Source organism: Mytilus edulis, chromosome 8, assembly GCF_963676685.1.
Source record: "Mytilus edulis chromosome 8, xbMytEdul2.2, whole genome shotgun sequence".
In the NCBI taxonomy this organism is placed as follows: domain Eukaryota; kingdom Metazoa; phylum Mollusca; class Bivalvia; order Mytilida; family Mytilidae; genus Mytilus; species Mytilus edulis.
The window spans coordinates 80,357,476-80,384,679 of NC_092351.1; the positions used below are offsets into that span (position 1 = coordinate 80,357,476).

Consider the following 27,204-nt stretch of genomic DNA (forward strand, 5'->3'; position numbering starts at 1 on the left):
CCTTGAACAAATTATTATTAAAATAAACAAACTCACATCTCTATTTACAAATAATATCTACGTCTTTCTTTTAATTGTTGTATGTATAATGACGGGATATTTATAGATTATAACATGTCCTTTTCTATGTCATCCCTGGCCTCACGGTCATAAAACTTTCGAGCATGATTTATGTACTCAGACTCAAGATTCAACCAACCAAAATGCTGGATTTCATGTTTCGTGCATGATTTTTGTGCTGTGAGCACTGAGCAAAGTTTTATGCCTTCAAGGCCTGGTATCATCTCGAGACTCTCATAAAAGTGCAAGGTGCCTAAATATCACTAGAGCAAATCAGCGGCTATTGTATATATGAAATAGGGAATGTTTTTGTTACAAATATGTGATAAGGTATATTAATTCATGATACAAAATCACTGCACAAACATGACAAAACCAAAAGAATAGGAACAGCACTATTATTGCTGCAGTTCTCCATCTGAAAGCCACAATAGGCTGTGCCATAATATCATTGTGTAAATTGAATACACCAAATCAGGCTAAACAAAATATGCTTTTTGGTTTCTGAATGATATTAAAATTTTGGTTGATTGTTGTGACCTTTACAAACTGTTGCATATGACCTTCAAGAAGAAGCTTGCCTATGAACTTCAAGAACAAACTTTCGCATGTAAGCTAAATGACTTACTGGAAGCTTTCTATCCTTCTTGGTCTTTGTTTCATACTGGAAGAGGACTGTTTCTGGACAATACTATCATCTTGTATCCCCAGTCTACTTCTTTCTCTTTCCTGTGCCTCTCTGGCTTTCTGTAGGAACGATGATGATCGCAGTACTTTAACACTGGACTCTAGCTTTGACGTTCCCCTAAAAAATAAATTAGGATTTGTTTACAAATTTACAGACACAAGTATACTGTATTAAAGACAGTCTATTATGTAACAATTGCATGTTTTATACACTGTCACTTATGAGCCGTAAGCTTAGATGACTTAAATCTTGACTTGTAATTTTGTGCAATTTTAACCTTTGCACTTCAAAAAACTAATTTATACTGCTAGGCAAAACTGAGATAAAAGAATTATTCAATAAACTTTTCAGTAGCAATTTTAACCTAAGACCTGTGTGCACCACAAAAACAATATTTATGCTGCTAGGCAAAACTGAGATCTACATAATCATACAATAAATTTAGCATTACCTTAAAGTAAAGCTTTTGGGCAAACCCTTTTCAATACAACAATCAGTTTTTTTTATCAGTTTCTATATTTGATGCAAGTCAATAGGTTAATAAACTGACATCAACTGACACAAATTAATCAAGCAAAATTTCTACAACAGTTTTGTGGAATTGTAAAAACTCAATAAACCTTTTGAAGATAAAGACTTAAAGAAACTGTTCAAAAACCCACAATCGTCAAATCTACAATCCTCAAGATCGTAATCGTTTGTAAAAGTTTTCAGCTAAATGTATGGGAACACACAATACAGAGCATACCAATGCAGTGAGGTGAAAAATTCACTTTAATCTAATGAAGTTTGCTTTAATAACATTTAATATTATACAACTTTCTTGCATTAAAACTGTGTTTAATCTCATCACAGATCAAGCAGCCTTGTCCTAATTAAATAATGTCAAACAATATAAAGAACAGCCCCATTATACCAGAGGTCGCACTGTGTGGTGGAAAACACTTTGAGAGTGCGCTAATCAAAGAATAAATCCAACGATTTTGTTATTTGTTTCTTATGTTAAATTACAATGACAAAATATTGACAAAGATGTTTTGACCACCTACCGAGCGTGGAACGAGGTCGTAATCAAAGTGTATTTACATTAAATTAACCTAAAGTTGTATACAGACCGGCAAATAAAATAAATTTCTTTGCTCAAGACCACAGACAGATATTAAGTAATTGTCAAGTTATCTCCCCTTGTTACTGTAAACAATTGAAGTAGCATTAAAGTGGAGAGTAGATCATCTCAGATATGTGTTACAATTATATATTTATATGAACTTGCGCTAATACGGCTTTCTCAACAACAACAATACAACATAATTTCAATTTGATTTACATAACTCATTTTTTAATCGATTTATACTCATGACAACATCAAATCAGTATATTTTTTCTCTCTATTTTTTACAAAACAAAAAGCAACTTATTCTAACAATTCAGGGGTGGATCAAGCCATATTTAAAAGGGGAGTTCCAACCAACAAGAAAGGTGAGATTCCAACTTTATGTCCCTATTCAAATGCATCAATTGTCCAAAAATAAAAAGGGGGTTCCTGGACCCCTGGAACCACCCCTGGATTTGCCAGTGAACTGAATTGTTAATGCTGTGGATGATTATATACTTTTATACCGAACAAAAAAAGAAGCTATTTTACGCATACTGGCTCACTAGCAGCTACATTTTTCTGATGTTTTTATTCATTATCAAAACTGCCATATCTTTTCTCAAAATTTCATATATACATGGTACATATATATACAGTTTTTTGTGACTATTTATTCCATTATGTACATTATATTACATACCTTGAAAACGCAACAATTCACAGGAGCAGATCCAGCCATTTTAAAAAGGGGGGTTTCCAACCCAGGACAAAGGGGGGGAACCACCCCCTCCCCCTCCCCTGGATTCCCCATCGATTCAATACAAAGGCATGTGACATGCTTTATTTATCGTTAATTTTATTGTTACAAGCTTAAAACACTTTATAAGTGTAACAACTGCTTCAGCTTTCATACTGAATTTAAATGTTGAATGAGAATCGTATGGAAATTAGCTGTACTATGCTATCTGAATTATATTCAAATGTATTGTGTTATTTCTATTGAAATGTGTATTATAACTTAAATGAGAACAACATAAAAACCACTTTCAGAAAGACAAGGGGCCCAAACTATTCTTCATTTTAAAATCAGCCACTCTTAGCAAACTGATTCATGGTCAAATCAATGGTTTCAGTACAGAATGCATTGTATTTTTCAAACAAGTAGTCCTGTTTTCTCACACCCTCCCCCTTTTTACACCAAATATTGATCTAATTTAAAACTATACATGCAGAGTTCTTACAAAAAAAAAAAAAATCCTGAAGAATATTTGTTGCAGACTACCAATATTGTGTCTGTTCTTTTCAAAACCTTTAGACCACTGCTTTTCAGGTACTCACTTGAAGACCGTACATGCAACTCATATTAATTATAACATAGTATACGATTGTAGTTTTCTGTTATAGGCAATATTGAGTAAAGAAAAACATGCAAGATCACAACATCTGCAAATATTTTTTTCTGGACCTTTTTTATTTAGGCAACATTTTTTTATGACCCTTACCTGTTTGGACAGGTGTGAATACAGGTGTTTTCTTACCTGATTTGATTCCAATAATCAGCATAATTAAAACTCACAGAACGTCGTGGCGAATAAGTTTGCCTATGTGAAGATGCCATCATAATAAATTAAACCAAGTTCACATTTTCTGTCAAATTTCAGTTTTTTTTATTTAAATCCACACAACAGTTAATAAAATAAATTCACTGCTTTACCCGTCTAATTAGGTTTCATTAACCATGAGTTTGTATCTGGCATTTTAATCACAAGTATCGTGACCATGTTGCAGTTTCGTAACTTTGCATCACAATTTTTTTTTGGCATCAATTAATCATTACTTAATCATTAATTGGTATAAACGTGTGTCAGTTATCAAATTTGACATCTACAGGTGTAAGTAACCATCCTCCTTTTGCTAATTACCAATTTTTTTCATTTTTCGTGTAAATATAATTATCTTGTGCAAAAACTAGATCAATGTTAAGTTCTTTTTTTTTTCAGCACAGAAATCTTCTAATTCCAATTAACTGAATCCAATTATGAAATTGTTATAAATAATTTATCCTTTGTACCATTATCTGTTTACGTAATCTCGTTAGAAGAATAGATTGTTTAATCCAAGGTTTTGAGATTTCTTTGAATGTGCTTCTTTGAAGTTTTTTTCTGATATTGTTAATCCTCAAGTTATTTGCCTTACATCCAGCAACAGGAAACAACTATAGTCACCATACCTTTTAAAAACTGGGTTGCAGTTTAATAAAAAAAAATTTAAACAGGTACACTGTCCACCACTTCTGTCACAAAACAATCCTAAGAAAAACTGACCAATATTTCACTTCGCTTTCAAGGTAAACGTGGTATTTAAAGTGACGAATCGGGAATCCAACTGACCTATTGTGTTGTCTCGGCTACTGTTACAAATGTTTTTTCTAATAAATGTAAACCTTTATAGAGAATGTAACATTGAACCTTAGTATCTTCCTCAAACAAAATTCTAAAGAATCAAATGTCCGTCACCAAAATCTATCCATTGATAATTATAACGCGTGTCTGTAAGGTTTGAAACACACAACAATAGAGATTATTTATACGAACCCACATGACTATAGAAATCATGCTTTAATCTCGCTTAACAAATAACTTTCGAGTAAAAGTGTCAAAACTTTCCTTTGAAATTCTTTTATTGGATTTTGAAATTGGTATTTGGTTATAATTAAAGCCCCCTTTATTAATTTTCAGACCCCCAATCAAAAATCTATGTAAACATTTGTTTAACATGTAAATCGTATCAATGAAATACATCTAACTGCAGAATGTAAGCCAGTCAGATTTTTGACGATTTATTGTATAGACTTAACAGGGCTGAAGAAATAGATTGTGTCGATAGTAATGGAGAGGGTGTTTTACAAAACGTTCTTGTTGTTTTTGTGTAAACAGGTCATTAGAAATGCAATAAAATGGCAAATACTAAACTACTTGTGATACAAAAAGTAGATATATCACACTTTCCATACTTTTGTTTGATTCCAAAGAGCATGTCTAAATTTGTCAAAACATTTGAATAGAATCGACCAAGACATAATGGGACAAGTAACGCAGGATTTTTATCAACTTATCAAGTTGTCACACAGTTGCAATATTTGGCATTCCTGATTTCGATATTTGAGAAAATATGCACTCCTTTAAAGTCCCCATGGAAAAATAATGGATATAGGAAGTAGAGACCATAGCGGACAATGTCTTTTTGGGGGGGTTTCTTTGGGGTCCTTGACTTTAAAGTCAAACTTTAATCAGAACTCCTCAAACCCGATAATCAACCCTCCTTTTCTTTCTTTAACCTGTGAACACCCTTTTATACCTTTCAACTTATTTTTAAAGCCAATGGCATTTACACCTATAAAAGGAGGAAAATTGAAATGTTGCAACCAGATTAAATCTATAAATACCAGAGGCATATTAGGGGGAGGAAGAGACCCCTATATATAAGTGATTGCAATTTTTTTTTTAGAAATCTATGCAATTTTTTTTTTAGAAATCTAGCTGACATTTTATTGCCTTGGTGGTGACACCCCCTTTTTTATAATACTGTGTTCATAAGAGGAAATAAAACAACTTCAATTCTGACTTACACATTTTAAGTAAAATGTACACGAGAAATTCAGTAAATTTAAATACATGTACTAACAATACAAATAGAACACAATTTCAAACTGACTCATTTGATTTAATATGCGATTAATTTTCCTAATTCATATTCAAAAGAAAATATATAATCTCTATAATTCTTTTAATAAGGTACAAAGTTAGTATCCTAAGCAGTTTATATAAGAAAGAGCAATAACTATGAGTCACCTTGTAATTTGTGCTTTAATCTTAGCAAAAAAGGTCAGGATTATGTATATGGAAAAAGACAGAGATGTGTATCATTAACCTAAATACAAAGAATGCAGATGTGTAACTAAAACCCTTACAATAGATTAAAACTAAATAGACTGTTTTAACATAGAATAAAAAGAGAACACATTTTCCATTGATATTTTCTTTAAAGTTCTGTACAACATATATATATTTATATCTTGCTTCAATGTTTACTCCAATGACCAAGATCAATTAAGTTATAACCAAATCAAGCCTCCTTGCAAATTAAGATGCATCTGAATGCATTTTTTATATCTTTTCTAATAATTATAATGGCCTGATTCTCTTTAAGAGTCAATGTAAGCAGATAAATGTATCTAAAAAATCTGCAGAGACAAACTCAGATGTACATGTACAATGCTAAATGCTGATTGTGCCAAAATAACATTTAATTGAAACTTTTTTTAGGAATTAAACAAATTCACCTTCTAACCAAAAATCAATCAATTTTTAAACCACAATTTAGATGATGCAATAAAATTTTGCTACTGCCAAAATGTCTGACCTTCAAAAAAGAAGAATCTTGAAAAATTGAAAACTGTCATAGTTTACATATAGGTTACATAACAATGTATTTAGTCAGATCCATCTTAAATCAGGTGATCTAAAGACATGTATCTCTATTAGTCATCAGTAACAAACAACGGTCTTTTTATGCAAATCAATGCATTGCAACAGTTTTCGTCTAAATTAAAAAACAAGTTCATTAAATGACTGAGTTGGCTAGAGTTCCTTGTTATGAGTCTTTTCTCATCAATAACTTCTGTATCAGGTACTTCCCCTCTGAAGAGGAACAATTCAAATGAATCAGTCAAACATTTAATCCTTACATGTGCATGTAAATTTAGAAATTCCATGTTTGTATACCCCCAAAAATTGAAATTATTTTATAGCAATGTAAAATACAACAAGTAACTCGACATTACAAACAGATAATACAATGTATGTGAACAGGCAACCCTATTAAGCAGCAGCTTCCAAGAAAGATAACTCTTATAAAAACTTTTTTAGTTCATAAGGGAGATAATTTTAGAAGAATAAAATGTAACAGTCAAATCAATTTTTAAATTCTTGCCAGTCTTACAAAGATTGTCTTAAATTTCCAATACATTTATCAAACAATTATTATGTTTTCCTATCTTACTAATAATACTTTAAATTAATTTTGAAAAATCCAAAAATTTATTACAGCTATTTAGGAATATTTCATATATGTAATAACGACCATATAAATTTTTATACTTACAATATTATATATATATAAATATCTTATCTTATTTATGAACATGCATGACCACAATTATCAACATTTATTGTGTAAAAGTTTATACATTATACTACTACCATATTACATGCATTTTCAACAACTTTGACTCCCATTGGGGACTGATCACACTTTCTTACATTAGCCTGAGAACTGTCTATTTGATACCACAAAATATATAAATCTATTAATAATTTACCGTGATTAAGATCATCTGTCCTTATTGTAACCTAATGAGTAAGATGTACACAATTATTATTAATACATAATAAATTGTCAGGTTTTATTACAATAGGAAATGCATGTTTTTACATCAAAGATATGTTTGTTTAATTATGAGAAACTGTTTTGCCTTGGCCAAAGTGCTGGCAATGAATAAGATATAAAAACGTATTTAGTAATGATCTGTATAAATATTTGTTTCTCATGATAGTTATTAGGATTCCATAATTTATTAAGATTCCATAATTTATTGATTTTATTTAACTTTTATGATATTTCTTCATTCAGACATGTATATGTAAAGTAGAGTCCACCCAATCAGATATCAGCTAAACGAATATATCAGCTATTGTAGTATTATTTCAAAACACCAAAACCTTCCCTAAATGTTTAATGTTAATTTTATCGTGTAATTGAATATCTATATAAGAATATATCGGCAAATCGGATAAGAATATTCAGGAAATTTTAATCAAAACCAGACACAATCGGATATTTTCAAAGGAATTTGGACCAGTTATAAAAGATTCCTTCACCTAAAAGGGGGAGAGGACTCACAATGTAATAAGGGGTAAGGACAGGCCCCTTTGGGTAATAGGTTTCAATACTCCTCTGTAGTTTGCTTAATGTCCAGCGGCAAATATATCGTGCTTATAAACAAACTTAATAGCACTTCAAGTACAGAGGCACATTTAGATGGGGAAGGGACAGTGTGTCCTGGCTTCCCTGTTTGTATGTAAAATTTGGTCGGTTATTGAGGGAATCTTAGAAGTATATTTGGAGCAGGCCTCCTCTTCCTTGCTCTTAGGCAGTCAGTGGGTCCCCATTTGTTACAAATTTCTGGATCTGCCACTGAAGAATTAAAATTCTTCATATACAAGATCTTTTGAAGGAAAGGTGGAGTTTGTGGACTGCAAAATCTGAACTAGTTTGTACCTCAAAATGTTGTTGCAAGTTTTCTTTTACATGTAAAATCTTGAACTTGAGTCACATATACTTATCATTGTCAAAACATAAGCTTTAAGTAATAAATTAGCATTGTAGATCCTTAAATCACCCAATAAATACATTGATATGAACAATGCACAAAAAGAACAATTGAATATATAATACTGTTAATGTATGTCTAGCCTAAGAAAATAACCTACTTAGACCAAATTAGTTCTGCACATCCATAATATTTCCTAATCTCACCTATATGTACTGCCTTTAGGTTATGTCAATTTTCTTTATCAATATTTTATTCATTTTTTGTATTAAACTAACACAAATCCCCTGAATTCATTTTCTATCAACATTAACATTCCGTACAAATCACAATGACAGTTTAAGATGATCTTCAAATTCTTTCCTATAAAAGGTAAAAAGTTTGAAATAATTAGACACTTAGCCATGATAGATCACAGAATACAAGGAAACATTCACCGAAGTGAGTCACAACATGCAAGCAAAGAAATATACCTGCCTGTCATTGTATATTGACCTAACAATGTTAGAAACTTTCAATGTACTAGGCGAATGCAGTAAATAATCCTCATGTTTTTATAATAATGTATATGAGGTTTCTAACTAGCTTTACTTGACAAATTTTATTATACATATCTTAAGTTTGAGTAACCATTATATAGTCACATGTTTACCTTACCATATATCTATATACTTTTTTGGTTATTTTGGAGAATTTAATGTTGATGGTGTTCAAACTATATGTCCCTGTTCAAATAAATTAATCATAAAAAAAAGGGGGGTGCCAAACCCCCAGAACCCGCTCGATCCACCACTGATAATAAATCTGAATATCAGAGGCGGATTTAGGGGTAGGACCCAGGGAGCCTGTGCCCCCCCCCCCTTTTTGGGAAAAAATTTGGATGCTTATATAGGGAATCACTGAAGAGTGACTGGACCAGGCCCCCTCTTAGGCAGTCAGTGGGCCCCACTTATGAAAATTTCTAGATCCGCCACTGAATATAATCTTTACAGGACTTCTAAGTAGTTTAAATGTCTGGACTTAAAAGTACATACTAGTTGAACATTCCGACATAGGACAATTGTTCATGTCATACTAATAATAAGACAGTTCTATTGGTAAATGATCATAGATTTCTGAAACAATACATGTTTAATTTACCATACAGGACAGTGTTTGATCTCTGACCTCTAGAAGTGGATAGTATGTACAAATAAACAAACATTAACAATAGTATCGGACCATCAGACAATACCCCCTATCAACAAGGAGATTTAATTTAATTTTCTCATAGCATGATTGCCCAAATGCATTTTAACATAGAGTATGATACTAAACTAGGTACTTTTAATACTTATTTAAAAGTTTATATCAACTTTTATTTTACATAACTCAAAAGCAGCAGTAAAATTATCAGAAATGAGCTATTTACTGGAGAAAATTAATTTTCATGTCACTTCCATAACCTTGCAATTACAAGGAAATATTTATAACTCGGGTGTAATAAAAGCACTGGTTCTACAAACACTAGTCTATTATTTAATGGTAGATCGGAGGCCATGCAGTTGCCAGGAATTTCTAGGGGGGGTGTTGAATTTTTAACTGTCTTTTTTTTTTTCATTTTCATTTTGATATACATTTTTCAATTGGTCACTTTTTACATTTCATACAAAAACACCAAGACTAAATTAACAATGTACAGTTTCTATAAATTTTCCAAAACAAACCTCAAGTTGACACGATGAAACAAACCTGTCACCTTTGACAGATCGGTGTAAACAAAACAGACCCATATTTGGCACCCATCAACAAGAATATTCACACACACCTAAGGAACAAACTGGACAAACAACCAAATATCAAAAGTTCATCAAATCCTATGTTACTACAAAATACAACACTGGTATGTGTGCACTGTCAAATATAGGGACATTATGTGACCGAAAGCACTTTCGTTTGTTGTCAATTAATAAGTCACTTTGCGAAAGAGTATTATAAGAAATTTTCTGTACTGCAAACTGAGTAGTATTGTGGTTGTCCGATTTTTTTAAGAAGTTTTTGTGGAATTTCTTTTGGTAGAAACACTTTCAATACACATTTGTACAATTGGAGAGCATCTCTAATTAAAATGTCTGTGAAATATGAAATCCTCAAGCAAATCAGCCCTGCTTGTTTTTCACAATTTATTTTTATCTTTCCAAAACGAAAAGAGCTGTTGCAAATTACAATGGGAAATCTTAGTTTAGCAGCTAGTAATAATAGTTGGAAAAGTCTGACCTTATTAAACGGAAAAATTGTTGACCCAATTCTAAGACGTCCAACAACTGACCAATGTCAGATAAATGACTATTTGGAATCACAGAAAAACTGTTGCGATATAAAATATAAAAAACAAATTAAAAAATTTCTTTCAATTTAGGTTACCAAAAAGTGCAATTTGAGTTCCAGCAATTTGTTATCATGTTTAGAGTAAATATTGTCATGAAAGAATGCCTATTTGTCTGACAACATTTTCGTAAACACTTGAAAAATGTTGATATTTCCCATGATATTTTTTCCTGTATTAATCAAACACTTACAAACACCAATGTTTCCCATGGTTACTGTTTTCCTGTATTAATCAAACACTTAAAAACACAGACAAACCACACAACACTCACTGTACCTTGATGACATGTTATCAATTATCATTGCATTCTATACAAATCGCAGAATTTCATACTATATCCACAATTGTTGAGAAAATTATTTGAACGGTCATTCCATAATCCATTTCATAATACAATTATCCATGCAACGTACATGAATTGCAAAATAAAAACTAGTTGCCAAACATAATGTAAAATGTGCAGAATTTAGTATTAGCTGTGTCAAGATCAACACAAACAACAATGACCAAAGAAATTACCTTGACTTTGAAGACAAACAGTTCAGTAGTTTAAAATCCTTCATCGTGGAGATTTACGGAATTACCAATACAAACAAAGACGTATTTAAACATTTACAGTAACGAATCTACTACAAAGACGTCAAGATCCGTCTGTATACAATGGCAACCTAGCACTTTATTTTGACGGGAAATGTTAAATCGTTGTTATCTTAATCAAATTAATTGAGGTAATTTGCAGTTAAATAGATCTTTATCCAAATACTACTTTGTTCATTTCACAGGTGAATAAAACTGATGCCTTACTCAAAAGATAAGTAAAAGAGATATAGATCTTAATTAAGGCGTAAATCTCAGGTGTGCTGTGTTCTGCAGACATGACCAGGTACCCAATAAATTATACACAGGTGTATTATCATGTAGCTCAACTGAAAACCAATTCCTGTTGATCAAAAGTGCTTTACAGAGCAAACTCTGATCAATTTACCTCCAATTAAAAAACAATTAACCAGTCAATATAACAGTTTTTGTATTCTGTCATTGAACAAGTAATCTCTTCAGACTATCCTTACAGACACTTCAAAATCAAGTGTTGATTTTCTAGTAAATTATTGGTAAACGATTCTGTATTCAGATGTGCTGCAATGCGAGTTAATGAGCTTTCCATCTCAGGTATACTGCTATGTAAGTTAATGAGCAGTCTATCTAAAGGTGTGTTTTATCCAAGACTAGTAAAGGAACTATAAAAGACAAAATATTCTTCATTCCTTATCAATCTCTTCTTTGATTAGTCTTGTTATATGTATCTGATATAAGTTATTGATCACCAACAAGTACTTTATAGGTGAAATGTACCATACTGTATATGATGCACTTTTGAGAATGAACTACTGCATTGAGCGTTGGAATGTGATCAATATCATTTTTATGAACAATTCTTTTTTAGCTTGCTAATTGGGAATCAGTCGGATTTATTAACAGTACTTGTTCTGAAATGGCAAAAAATGTGTTAGGGCAGGCCAGTAAAACTAGAGGGTAGGTTACAGGGTTAATTGAAACACATGTATTATTTTTTTTTGGCATAATGTTCCAAAGTTAATGAGCAGTCTTTGCATGTAAGCATATCAATATAGTATTTTTTGGACAGTATCATTTCTGCTCAATGTGGAATTGCAATGCACTCAAAACATTGCAGGTTCTGTTTAGAACCCAAAATACCAAGGTAGGCTTGTCTGACACTGTAATTAGCTGCCATTGATTAATTATCCCAGTATAAATTAGATTTCCACTGAACAAGAAAATTAACTTAAGTTATTTTTACGATTCTTTAATAATATCTGCAGACAATATTTATAGATGACCTTGGATAAAGTATCTAAATTTGTAATTATGTGCATCAAAAACTTTTTTACACCCCCCTTTTTTCCCTATATCTATATTATATAATAATTAAGGAGCACCATTTTTGTTGTCCATCATATAATATGCAATATAAAGACATATACACCTAATAGACCCATAAGTTGTTAATAACTCCCCACTAATTTATGTAAAGATTTGCAACAAGAAGATATAAGGCACTAAATTAAACATTTGTAGAAAATTCAAGATCTTGTCATGTAAAACATTTAGTTATTTATATAAGAACATTGCAAAGGATGTAAGTTTCCCAGCTGACTGATCTTGTGATGACATGTAAAACAATATCAATACAAACATAATGTATGTAAAAGTTAACATACACAAATGTCCAAGGTATATAAAGATGTAATAATTATCATGATGAATGTTAAAGGCCAAAAAAAAAATGTTTCCGCTAACATGCTGGAGAAAAATAAGGTAGGTCACTAAGGTAGGCAATATCCTTTTATTTAAAAACTTTTTTAGCTTGGTACTAGGGAATCTGTAAGAGTTTAAGTGCTTGTTCAAAAATGGCATTAAAAATGTAAGGATTGGCACCAGGGGTGCATCCAGCCATTTTAAAAGGGGGGGGGGGGAGGGGGGGTTCAAAACCGCTGATAAAAGGGAATGTTCCAACCATATGTCCTCATTCAAATGCATTGATTGTCCAAAAAAAACATGGGTTCCAACCCCTCGACCCCCACCCCTAGATCTGCAACTGGGCACTAAAATTATAGTAGGTATGGTAAGCAGAAACACATTTATTATTTTTTTTGGCCTAAAAGTTTACATACACAAATGTCCAAGGTAAAAATGTAATAATGAGGATGAAGTATGTGTGAACAACTCCGACATAAATTATTCATCAAGTACTTTGTCCACTGGTCATTTGTCATCATAGATGTCAGGAAAATATCTCAGGTCATTTACAGGATAACTGTAGACAAGACCAAAGGTCATCTATAGGATACCACTGGTGTTTGAAATGGAAGTGATCATAAGCTTTAGTCAAATATATAGAACAAAACTAAGTTCTTTAGATATGGTAGTGATTATGCTTTAGTCAAATATATAGAACAAGAATGGTTTTAGACTAATCATGACAGCTTTAGTCAAATATGTAGAGGACAACTAGTTTTGGAAATGTTGTATATAGCTTTCATAAAATACAGCGTTAACCAGACTGAGGTTCTAGATATGACATTGCCATTGTAAAATGTATAGTTTACCACTGCATGGTTCTAGGCAAGACAATAGTCTAAGCCAAACTGGTTATATGCATGACATAAGCCTTAGACAAATATACATATCTATTCAAATATTTCATAAACCACTGGTTCTATGCATGACATACATTTGTAAGTTTAGATATCTGAAAAGAGTCAGCTGGGTTGGGTTCCAAGAGGGAAAAGACATATACAAACATTAAGGTAAAGCACATGATATTTTGGCTTGTTCTGACAACTTATCTGATAGATGACGTTTGTATCTCCCCAACAATTACAGATGACCTTTGTATCTCCCTAACAATTACATTTTATTTGATTATCAACTTTTCTCTTTTGATTTGTCTTTAAATCCTTTTTTTCGTAACTGACCCGTTACGTACCTATTCAATTGCTTTAAAAAAATAGATTACCTTGATAGCAATATTTGTAAAACAATGACTTTTTTGTAGAACAAATTTAGCTTTCCTACATAACGTTTATAAAAGCAATAAAAGACAAAAGTTGAACCATTCTACATTGAATTTTAAATTTGTCCAATATTACCATCAATTTTCTCATTAATCTCTTAAAGATATTACTCACACAACTCATAACATCATATACAAAACAGTTGTGATATAAAACAAAAATCTGCATTATTGCAAATTAATAATAATGAAAATTTAAAACTGATTAATACTCCCAAAATTTTACAACCAATGCAAAATTATTCATGAAAAAACAACTCATATATATGAAAATTAAAATACAAATTTATACAAAAATATAAAAAAGCCACAAAAATAAAACAATAAAAGTTCATGTCCCGCCCTGGTACAAGGTTGCCTGCACTTTAAACCATCTGACATATTGAATTAAGATACATATCTATAAACAGTAGCCTCTAATTACATGTTGACACCCAAAGTCTTTGATTCCTGACCTTAACTTTATTTATTTGAAAGAAATTCTAGATTTATTTTTAAACCTCAAATTTAAAGGTAAACAAATTCTTGGATATTTTTCGTGTCAAATTAACTTCTTAGTCAAGGGACGCTTGTGAAAATGTCTTTACACTCGGTAAATAGTATTTTAAATGTCCATATATAGAAAATCACTTGAAAAATTCTAAATCAATAGTTAATACTACAAATAGTTTGCATTTTGATGAATTTAAAGCAGTTTGCAAGATTATAAAATCTATTTTAAAATATTTTACCGATATTTATATAATTCTTTTATGCAGCTAGTAGCTACGTCATAAAATACTTCAAACAGAAGTTTTATTTTAAGGTTAAACTAAAAATTTGCTATAATAGCCTTCAAATACTTTAGAGTAATGCACTAATATACTGTGGAATATTGTCAACTCATGATTAGACAAATTTTCCTAATAAAACAAATGGATGTTTGAATTTCTGTGTTGTTTTATACATAAAGATGTCCCACTTCATTTTTGGAACCAATGTATTATGGTATATAGATAATACTGTAAATTCAACAATTTTGTTTGTCATGTTGTTATAACTGCAAAAATCACAAGTTACTCTGGTGTCACAAAAATTAAAAACCTAAGCAGTCAAATTTTGTAGGAATTATCAGGTTTTTATGCAACATTTCTTGAAATCTAACTTAAAAGTTATGTCTTTCTATGTTGTGATGTTAAATTATTGTTTCATGTTAGGGTGAAGGTTGGTACCTATTAAAACTTTTAAACCCACTGCATTTGTTTGCATCTGTTTTAAGTCAGGAACATGATGTTAAGTGGTTACAGTCGTTTTTTGAGGTGGTTCACAAATGTTTTTCATTTCTCATTTTTATATAGATTTAACTGTTGGTTTTCCTCTTTGAATGGTTTTACACTAGTAATTTTGGGGCCCTTAATATAGTTTGCTGTTCAGTGTGAACCAAGGCTCTGATTTGAAGACTGTTCTTTGACCAGAAATGGTTTATTTTGATATATTGTGACTTGGATGGAGAGTTGTCTCATTGGTTGCCCCATACAATATCTTCTTATATCTATGTATTTTAGGATAAATAGATTGTCCTGGCATCGGTTTTGGCTAAAGTCACTTTCACCAACTATTATTCAATTCAGTTTTCAGAGTTCTAAAGTCAATCAGTGCAAATCTTGAATCATTTCCTAACATAAACCATTTGTCAATTTCAAAATTTATTATGTACAATTAATTTTACCCCTCAAAAAAAAATTTCAAGTCAATAAAATTAAAAGTTTGCAAAACAAAATAATAATACTTTACTATTCAATTCCAAGTTGTATAACATTGAAGGCATGATACAATTTTCAGCATAATTAAACAATTAATATATATGTAATAGGAAATACCTATTTCATCAGATTTTTAAAAAAAATGACAGGTTAAAAATGTGTGTATCCAATATGATTGATTTCTGATTTCTGATTTCCTAGGTGTTAACTAGCTTAAAGACTTGATTCTACAACTATAATAAGGTATAACACCTATGGGGGATTCAAGGTGGGGGCATAGAGGGTCACAGTTCACCCCTTTGATATGAACATATATCTTCTTTATTTAGTGTATAAAATCATTTTCCTATTTCCGCTCCTTACTCTGCTCGGTATAGTAATATTTCATATTTTCGATCAGGAATAAAATAGTAACATCATGCCCTTTTCAATTTTTTGTCTGCCCTTTTATACTCTTTAATACACCAACAACAGTTGAATATTCTTATTTAAATAAATGAATTTAAAATAAAGGGAGATAACCCAAAGTTAAATTTCTTCACTTGAATGAATGTATAATAATACCTATTGTATTAAGTAAAACTTCTGTACTTCTACCAAAAACTGTGATGTCATATAGGCAGTGAAAATCCGTTATAAAAAAATGCAGCTCTGACGTGCATAATACGTAATATCCTTGTATGATCTTCGATGGAAGTCCCAAAAATGACTCTTTAAAAAATAATCATTATATCTCAAATAAAAGCTGCATTGTCCCTTTTAAAATCAATTCAAAAATAATTTATTGCATCAACGTATGTAATGGCCATATTAGACAAAACACAAAATACTTCTTTTCAGAAAGTTATATAATGTGGGGCTTTTTGAACCCAAATAAGATCATGATAAATTACGCATCTAGTCAACAACATTTTTTAGAATTTTGATAAAGAAATCGTGAGTTTGAATGCGTGCAAATACCTGGTTGTACCTGCAGAATATTGCACAATCCTCTTATTATTATTGTCCTCGCGTAACCAAGAAACGTTTATCCACTATTAATCAAAACACATTCGCATCTTGCCAAGAAAACTTGCTATCTTATGACCTAAGGGGACAATATATTGTATAAATTTATTTTCCATACGATAACTGTATACTTTGTGAATGTTTTATAGGAAATGTCAATGGTAATTGTGAAAGGGCTGATAATTACGATAAAATTATTAAATATAAAAGAAATCCCTGGACACTTTATTAGAATTTTCAAAAATTATTCCCCTACAGGTTGGATAAAAAACAAAGTTACAAGAGTTTCCTAGATAATATCTTCAAAAACTAATTCCTTACAAAAGAGGGGTGAAAAAAATACTGACATTCAAACTCATAGATTGTAAATAAACTTACAACACCATTGCTAAAAAATAAAAAGACAAACAAACAAATAATAGTACAATCAACACAACATATATAAAACTGTAGACTATGAGCAACATGAACCCTACCAAAATTGGGGGTGATCTCAGGTGCTCCAGAGGGTATTAAAGCAGATCCTGCTCCACATAAATCTTGCCCAGAAAATTAATTGTTAACTAGATTGACTATTGCTTGCTGAATATTCAGTGACAATTGACAACATTCAGAAATCACTTTGCGTTTGTAATTAGAATGCTTTTGGATGTTCTTAGTAATTAAATTTTCTCATGGGGGCACATTATGATTTTGGACTAGAGCAGTTGAAATTTCAATATTCAAGAAAAGGTATCGAAATGTATTGAAAATTCAAAATAGTATGAAATAGGAATTTATAACAGAAAGATGCATGCTTTCTTTCATACAACACAACCAATTTATAATGGTTAGCATACATATCCAGACTCTATCATATTTTAACAAAGAGGGTCCAAAAATCTGACTCTGTTGGTGCAGGAAATTGACATTGCGTAAAAGGCAAAATAATGTACTTTACAAAACTTCTATCACCTTTCTCTGTATTTAATCTGTGGGTCAAATGACCTGTTAGTTTACTGAACTTTTAATTCTATTTCAAAAATTTCAGTGTTCAGCAAACACGATTTCATTCATTCCGAATAAATTGAAAGTTGTATTTTGGACATTTTTCTAAGTAATGTCAGATTTAGTTGACACTTGTGTAATTACCTTAAATTTGTTCAATACATATTCATTACATCTTAAAATAGCTATACAGCTTGATTTAAACAACCAAAATATTTATTTTGGGTAAAAGATGCCCCATGTCAAACATTTACCGTTTGTCAACAATCTAATGGTATCAAATGACAAAATCATGATAGTCTGGAAGAATAAGAACCGGCAGGTAATTACAGAAAAAATTCCAGACATGGCATAGGTATACCTGGTTGTCATGGATACATTGAAGAAGCAAGAGTTTCATCTGACAGTAATTCAGGATATTACAAGCAATTTAATCTTACTGCTATCAATATACATGTATATTACGACTTTTTATAAACAACATTGCAATTGACTTTTCCTTAATTAATTATTTAGAATTTTATATGCTTTCTTTTTAAATCAGTATACTCATAGATGGGTATTACATTTATGGTATACTTTAAATGTAAAACTTAGGTAAATTTTACCATAATATCAATGTTAATAGATATTTTTTTTTAACACAGTAACTTTTTTTTCTACTTATTTGTTGGTGGTTGTGGTGCATGGGATCAGCAAACCTCTAAATATCTTCTAAAAATGAAGATTCCTTAAATGTAGAAAACATTTACTGTGGCGGATGCAGGGGGGTTGAAACCCCCTTCCCCTTATTTAAGATCAATGCATTGAATGGGGACATAAAAGTTGGATCCCCCCCTTAATCATGGGTTGGGAACCCCCCTTTTAAAAATGTCTGGATCCGCCCCTGACAAGATGAAAATTGCTATTTTCCATTAAATGATAGGTTAAAATTGAACAAAATGTATCAAATATATTAAAGACAATTACAATTTGGTACAATGTACAAATAGTATAAACATATAACGTGTACATAATATTTGAAAATTTTCATTTCAGGAACACCTTCATGTAAAGTTCAAATTTGTATTACAAAAGGGAATTAACTCTGAAAAGTCTGCACAGTACAGATCAGTACATACGAAGTTGTGGTATGCATCAAACATAATTACATGCATATATTTAGAAATAAATCAATGTGCATACAAATTAAAAATTAAATATTTGAAATATCTGTGACATGAAATTAAAATATGTACATATGATATTATATAATAATTTAATCAAACATTTTCCTTATTTGCAGATGACTAAACAGACTGAGTGTATCTAGGTGTGATACAATTAAATTTGATTGACATGCCTAAATCATCTTATTTTCATAATTTAAAAAAATAAAATGAAATATTAAAAATTAAAATTTGTTATGAAATTAATCATCCACATCTTACATAAATTTTAATAAAAACGAAACTAAAAAAAAGTGTTATGAAATTAATAAACTGCATGATAATTTATTTAAATTTTGATGAACAAAATTTTTAAAGTGTTATGAAATAAATAAACTAAATATTTTAAATTATTTTTGACCATGAAGTTGACAGAATATTTCCATGTACATGTAGTTGAAATACCAACACCACTCGTTTTTTTAAATTTATTTCTCAAATTTGGTCTCTTGTATAGTTGTCTCGAACATTGCCAATCATACATGTACATTGATTTAACTGTTAACTATTTAGTTAAGTTACGTTTAGTTATATAGTTAAGTCTTTATAGTTTTTAGTTCTATTTGTATGTATCTTTGTATTTACAGTGACTATATATAATGGTGGGTTAAGATTAAAGTTGTACAAAAAACACTTCAGTCATTTATAGCCAAATAACATCAGTGGCGGATCAAGGGGGGGGTGGTCTGGAACCACCCCTTTTTTTTGGCCGATCAATGCATTCGAATGGGAGCATATAGTTGGAACCCCACCCCTTTTTAAAATGGCTGGATCCCCCCCTGAACATTAACTAACGAAGGAACAAACAAAAAAAAATTTGAAATCATTAGAGATATCTGTAATTGGATAAAAACACAAGTTCCTTTAACATTTATTTTTAAATTGTTACTTAATAATTCCTAGCTTGTTAGAAACAAAAAAAATCTCATAGTAAGCACCTTAAGGCACGGGGTTAAAATATTATATCTAGCCATAACATGATCATTGGTCTCAAAAGAAAACTGATCACTGGTGAGATCATGAACAAAAGAAAGAGACGGAATGGAATGTTAAGGTCAATGTAATGTTTTATCTTATTTCCGTTAGTTAATCCCCCAGTGTCCGGCAAAGACATGAAATAATCTGTACAAATATGTGAGGTCAAATGTTATTATCACAAACCCAAACTCATGATCAACAATGTTTTATATCAGTTTTATCATGATCATAGGATATGACCACTACTCGGACATCCGAATGACCACTATCTTTGACATAGGAATGGCCACTATCTTATAACTATAATAGGAATGTTAAAAGTAGGAAGTACAACAGTTCAAAGTTCAGCAAAGACTGAATGCTGAATGTTTACAACATGGGTTGACAGTGGTCAAAAAATATGGTCATCTGGACTGTGTTGGATGCATTATAAAACTGCTGCGAGCCACTTACACACACACAGTTGGAAATTTTGAGTCATTTAATCAGGAACATATATATTGTTATACAATGTACTGTTCCCACATAAAATTCAATTAATATCTATGGTAAAGAGAGCGTTTGATGCTTTGAGACTGCTCATTAATAATCCTTGCAAAATCTTTTGTTCATCCAATATTAGACCTATTCCTCATTTGGGTGCCTCCAGGAAACACAACTATGCACGTTGTAAAAATAAGAAGATGTGCCAATGAGACAACTCTCTACAAAAGAGTAAATAACATAGAAATTTGAACAAACTATTTGCAATGTACAGCCTTCAACAATGAGCAAATACAATACTGCATACTGGTAATATCTATAAAAGTCCCCTATCCAAGTCACAATTTGTAAAAGTAAACCATTAAAGTTCAAAGTAAGGCCAGTCCACTCAAGGCAATGATCTGAAGAAGGTAAAAATATTCAAGAAGCATGTAAGCCAACACAGTAAATTCGTATGGTATGTACTTTCTGAAGAGAACTGATAAACCCTAAGTTTGATCGACAGAACGACAAAGTTGTTATTAATTCACAGAGGAAGTACTTCTTATTTGACCAAATCTTAGCAGGAGGATTGTACCAGTATATTTAAATATCAATACTTTTATCTAACTTTTTGACATGAATTTTAACAAATGTTAAATGTCTGCTGACTATGAAATTTACTGACATTTTTAATTCACATACCCCCATAAATGTCAATAATATTTTGTAAATAAAAATTTGCTTTTCATATCTTTAGGTTCAAGGTTTGGTGTGATATTCACAGATTTGGTGTCAAATACTTTTGATCTTAGATTTATTGTATTAATGAAAAGTCCTTACAAACTTTCAGCAAACATTTTAAGAAATATAATATAGAATGTGACCTTATAAGAAGGATTATACTGAAATTTCACATGTATTATCTGAACAGAGAGGGGTGCAATAATTGGATCCAGTCATTTTTAAAGGAGTTCCAATCATAATTTATCACCATTCAAATGCATTGATCGTCAAATAAAAGAGGGTTAACATTGGTCCAACCCCAGAACCCCCAGCCCCATGGATCGTCACTTTCTGAATTTTCCACTGAACATGCAATGTTTTGTGCAATATGCGCATCATAACATAAGTTTTCAAACCACACTACATTAGCACTTTTGGATATATTGAGGGGCCTGGTGTGGGGGGGGTCTCATCATGATTCACGAGTTTTTGTGAAGTGTAGTGCCCAGTGAATATCACAGACCTTTTGGAAATCAGATTCTAGTCGAATGTAGTACCGTAATTACAAGTGTTGAATACAACTTTTTAAGGCATTGTGCTTCTTTTTTGTCATTACCCTGTATGTAATGTTGTCTCATTGACATAAAACCAACATCTTCTTTTGTTCATTCATTATAGCTTACAAAAACAGCTGACTCTACATTTTACATAGCAATTCAATATTGTGCAAGTACATCATTAATTTTTCAAACTGCTGAAAAATTTATTAGAAACAAGAGCCCTTATACACACTTTAATCAATATAGATATAGACAATTTCACAGCTTGTATATGAATATCAAACGGGTTCGATCATAGAGATCGACTTACAAAAGTTATGTTACAAAAAATGATACCTATCGATAGCTGAAAGTTTTTTCTCATCTCTTCTGATATTTTGTTTGAATAAACCAAACTTATTCTTTATATTTTAGTACAATGTATTACAGTATTCTCTATCTATGTTTTCCTCTATTCTTTTTTTTTTTTTTGAGAGGGGGGGGGGGGGGTTTGATCTTGACCTGTACAAATTTTCTATGTAACTCAAGTTTTAAATGGATGAATACCGGACCAAGAATTACCTAATATATCACACAGCACATCTGACCAGATCACAACCTGGGCCCTTAGTGACCTAATTTCTTGGAAAAAAGAGACAAACATAAAAAAAAAAGATGATGAGGTATAACTGTCAATAGGACAACTCTTGACAAGACACCAAATGAGACAGGTATATATGTCACTGTATGGCCTTCAACTATGAGCAAAGCCCATACTGCATAGTCAGCTGTAAAAGGCCCAGACATCAAAAATGTAAAACATGACTAAATTAAACTTAAAAGACCAAAAAACTGCTATATCAATGAACACTAAGTTAATTTTGTTTTGGGTTTTAAAAATATTTAAAAAGCAGAAAATAAAATTTGAATATTGAATGTGAAGTGAAGAAATCATGGTCGTCAAAATCAATATATCATAAATGGGATATTCAAGTTAAAACATATGTTCACCACACAATGCCAATATTCAATGTTCATTCAAATTAATTATCATCTAAACCAATAATCAATATCTTGTTTGTTATCTTACACCATAATTTATGCCATATTAGAGCAAATATATAATGTTGGTTCCTGTATATCATGGTATATTTCACACCTACTCAATCAGTGTCTTTTGTCATGTTCAAACTAGAAATATGACACAGAACATCTATAGGTAATTACTTCTAATTACTATGTGCATATTATGGACTAAAAATCTAAAGAGAAGAATGTTTGAAATCTTTGTAAACTCCCGCCTACACATTATAGCATTGGGAGCAACGTAACACTTTCATATTGAGTAAAAATCTAAATAGAAGACTGTTTGAAATCTTCGTAATTTCCACCTATATGCATTATAGCATTAGGAAAATGTCATACTTCCATATACATGTATGCCCTCCGAGTAAAAATCAAAATAGATCGAAGAATGTTTGAAATCTTTGTAAACTTCGCCTACGCATTATAATATAAGCATTGGGAAAACGTGTCATTTCCATATGGAGTAAAAATAAAGATAGAAGAATGTTTAACATTTTCGTAAACTCCACCTACACATTACAGCATTAACGAAATGTAAGAATTCCAATTTTTGTTACTCAATGATATAACAAAATACGGACATCAAGATTATACCTTTGTGAGTTTTAATATAACAAATTACTGAAAAATTGAAAAAAAATGTGTGGCAGTCAAAGACAATTACATTTGTGGGGACATATGCCAACAACCTATGGCAGACCCAGAAATTTTCATAGAGAGAGGGGGGCACACTAACTACCGAAGTGGGGGCCGTTCAAGTAATGCTAGTTATTACAGATTCCCTAAATAATCAACCACAAAAGGCCGGGACAATTAGCTGCCATATGTGAACACTTAATTCATCCTTTAAATTTATAAATCACAAACTGGAAAGAAGGAATATCTATTAAATCTATTTTTAAGGGGGGTGGGGGGTGGGGACAACAAGTTTTCATCAGCAACTTTTCTTGACATCATGTTAAATTGTTGCTGAGTCTAGAGAGATTTTTCCAAATTAGAGACTATTGATTGTATTTCCGATTTGAGTAACAGACTGTCTGGTGCAAACTGTGACCACATTTGAACAGACATCACTTGACATAAAACTTTCCTTGTTAGTATTTTATAGATTGTCAACATTCTTGGATTGGCCATACCATAGAAAATATTTTCAAACTAAAAAAAGTTTAGGAATACCATTAAATAGATATTTTGGGAAAATTATGGGAACAAAATGCACTACTGACATAACACTGATAGATAAATGTAAACAAAATCACTGGACCTCATATCATTTTACACTTCCTGGATGTTGTCACTTGAGGAGGGACAATCATATTAACCCCTCCCCATTACATGTATCCCCTACATCAAGCTTACCTCAGGAGTATATATTTCCTCAGATAAAACCACAAATAAAATCAAATCACAGGTACACATGGCACATGATATCTCACCTGTTATTGTGATCACCTGTAGGCATGGCCATAAGTGATGACATCATCACTATTGGTGCACAGAAAAGTCATCTTTCAGGTAAACTTTTTTTACCTGAATTTTAAAGTTTAAAATAACAGCTCTTCTCTATGAACATTTTATTTTTTTATGGTGGTTATTTTCTTTGAAAAGATAATATCATTAGTGAAAATGATATCATTATTATTAATTAAAACAAATAGATTGGAGGGAGATAAAAAAATTAGTTGTATTTATTTTAATTAATTTTTAGCTGATATATTTTATACTGATATTTGATAATTTTATCAATATTTTTTAACCATGGAAGTAATATTCAATATTACTTTCATGTTTTAACTATTTAAGGGCATCCGATACAGTTTCAAGGGAGGTAACTCTTGACAAATTGGGGTCAAAACCCTAGTTTGGCATTAAAGTTAGAAAGATCATATAGGGAACATGTGTACTAAGTTTCAAGTTGATTGGACTTCAACTTCATCAAAAACTAACTTGACCAAAAACTTTAACCTGAAGAGGGACAGACAGATGAACAGAAGAACAGACGGAAGGACTGAATGACAGCCTCAGGGACCGACGAACAAACGGACCCACAGACCAGAAAACATAATGCCCCTCTTAACTATCGTAGGTAGGGCATAAAAAGTAAACATCTTCTAAATGTGGACAAATTAAAGAATTTTCTTCAGAAAAAAGTATATTAATATGAGGTTTCATATGACTTTAAAGTTACCTCAGTAACTATTCTAGATGGGTTAAAATTACATTTATTTTTGCATTTTAACAAGTTTTTAAATGTAAGAAGAACAAATGGATGCAAAATCCAAATTGGCTACCCTTCTATTCCACATAAACTCACACACAAACACATGCAAAAGTTTCAGAAAAATACTTGTTTTTGTCTGTTTGAGAACTTTTGCAAAAATGTACCAATCAATCATTTTGTCATGAAATAAAAGTTTCTCTTTAATTTAAGTTCCAAATTGAAAAAAAATTATTTTAAAATATATATACTCCCACTGGAACAAACATTTAAAACAGGCTATTATTTGAACTTGGAATTATTTTTAATTATGGAATTTGCATAATTTCTTGTGCTGGAATTTTTTGATAAATTTCGAGTTTATTTGGTAAAAAAATGTATTATTATGTTTTAAGCAGATCAAAACACTTGCCATACAATGTATTTTGTATAGATAGTGTTGTGCGCGGCACAGTACATTCTATTGAAAATGTACTATCTTCTTTGTAAAAGAAAGTGTTGTGCGCAGCACAGAACATTTAAGTACAGAATAAACATGGAATTTATTAAAAATTTTCAGCACAAGAAATTATGCAAATTCCATAATTAAAAATAATTCCAAGTTCAAATAATAGCCTGTTTCAACCTTATTTGTTCCTAGTGGAATAGATGGTATAGAAGATTTGTTCCTAGTGGAAAAGATTGTATAGAAGATTTGTTCCTAGTGAAATAGATGGTATAGAAGATTTGTTCCTAGTGGAATAGATGGTATAGAAGATTTGTTCCAACATCAATATATATATTGTGAATATAAAAAAGAAGATGTGGTGTGACAATGTTAACAACAAAGTTTCCAGGGGAAATTCAGTTAGGCAGAAAAATACATGTTTACAAATTCTCTACTTGTAAATGCACAAGGCCTTTATGGTATAGCTCCCCATAAATTAAAATTCATCTGACAAAGTTCAAACTTTCCATTGTGAAAACACCACTTTCCTCCATACATTATACCATAACACTTGACATAAACATAATTTATAGAGATTATAACCTACCCTTAAGACAGGTTCACAAATATCATATAATATTCATAACTTATGTTAGACAGATAATTCAAAACATACATCTCTGGTCTCTCATTATAAATGTATAATTTTATAATCGTAATTTCTTACAGCTAGGGAGGATTTCAAGTCAATGAACGCGGAAGAATTTAAGGTAAAAAAGTCAACAAATTAATAGGGTTACACCCCCTCCTACCTCATGTTTTGCATTTATCACTATAGATATATTAGTTTTGTCATAAAACATACATAACGCAAAATTAATCGATTTAAAATCCAATTTAAGTTTTTGACCTTTTATTGGAAATCGATATAACTAATATTCTATAGATCTAAAAAAAAGTTTTCAAAAAATGCTATCTATAGAAGAAATATGTCAAAAAACAAATAAAGATTTAAATGTGCCTTGTGTTATTAAATATCTCTTTTAAAATATCCCACATAATACATATATCAAAGACTCATTGCAAAAGCATTGACAGGACCAGCCCAGCAACGCTGCCGTTATGTCAGTACTATTGTAACCTCCATACAGGAGAATTCTTTAAATCAAAACCAGGTTTAGTTCCAAGGTTATGTCAAGGTTAGATGTGACACAGCAATTTGATTTTTCTCACCTATCATTATTAGTTATTGACAATAAATTGAAATGCCTCAATCCATTTCTTAATGTTTCTTTTATGAAATTTCAATACACTTTTTTGTTATTAAATTATTATTGAAAATCTATATTGAATAAGCTCAAGCTGCAATTTAAAGACTTTGAAAAGAAATTTGTAATTATATTTGGTTTTAATCTCAAATGATTTTAAAAATCTACATTTCATGATATTATAAAGCATAACATGTCCAAAGTTCCAAACTATTTGTAACCTTATAATCAACAAATAATGCATTCTGCATGCAACTTAAACAGAAAATATTCAGAGAATTTTCTTAAAGAAATATATAAGCCCATTTGACTTTATATATGAAATTTGAAGTTTAATACATTTGTAATATATATTTC

At 31.0% G+C, this 27,204-nt stretch overlaps 1 protein-coding gene across 7 annotated transcripts in view; it reads right to left on the reverse strand.

Annotated features, from left to right (window-relative positions):
- The window catches only part of LOC139486373 (protein Shroom3-like), a 116,107-nt gene that overhangs the window by 75,670 nt on the left and 13,233 nt on the right, over positions 1-27,204 (reverse strand). For 4 of the 7 annotated variants that reach the window (XR_011655566.1, XM_071271243.1, XM_071271241.1 and 1 more), the window contains exon 2: positions 689-865. Coding sequence is in view for 6 of the 7 variants with exons in the window: in XM_071271243.1 (XP_071127344.1) it covers positions 689-865 (177 nt within the window). In the remaining variant the exon portion in view is untranslated. Of the gene's footprint in view, positions 1-688; positions 866-3,382; positions 4,420-24,293; positions 24,430-27,204 lie in introns of those variants that run through there. The other 3 variants (XM_071271244.1, XM_071271248.1, XM_071271242.1) reach the window with 3 other exon arrangements.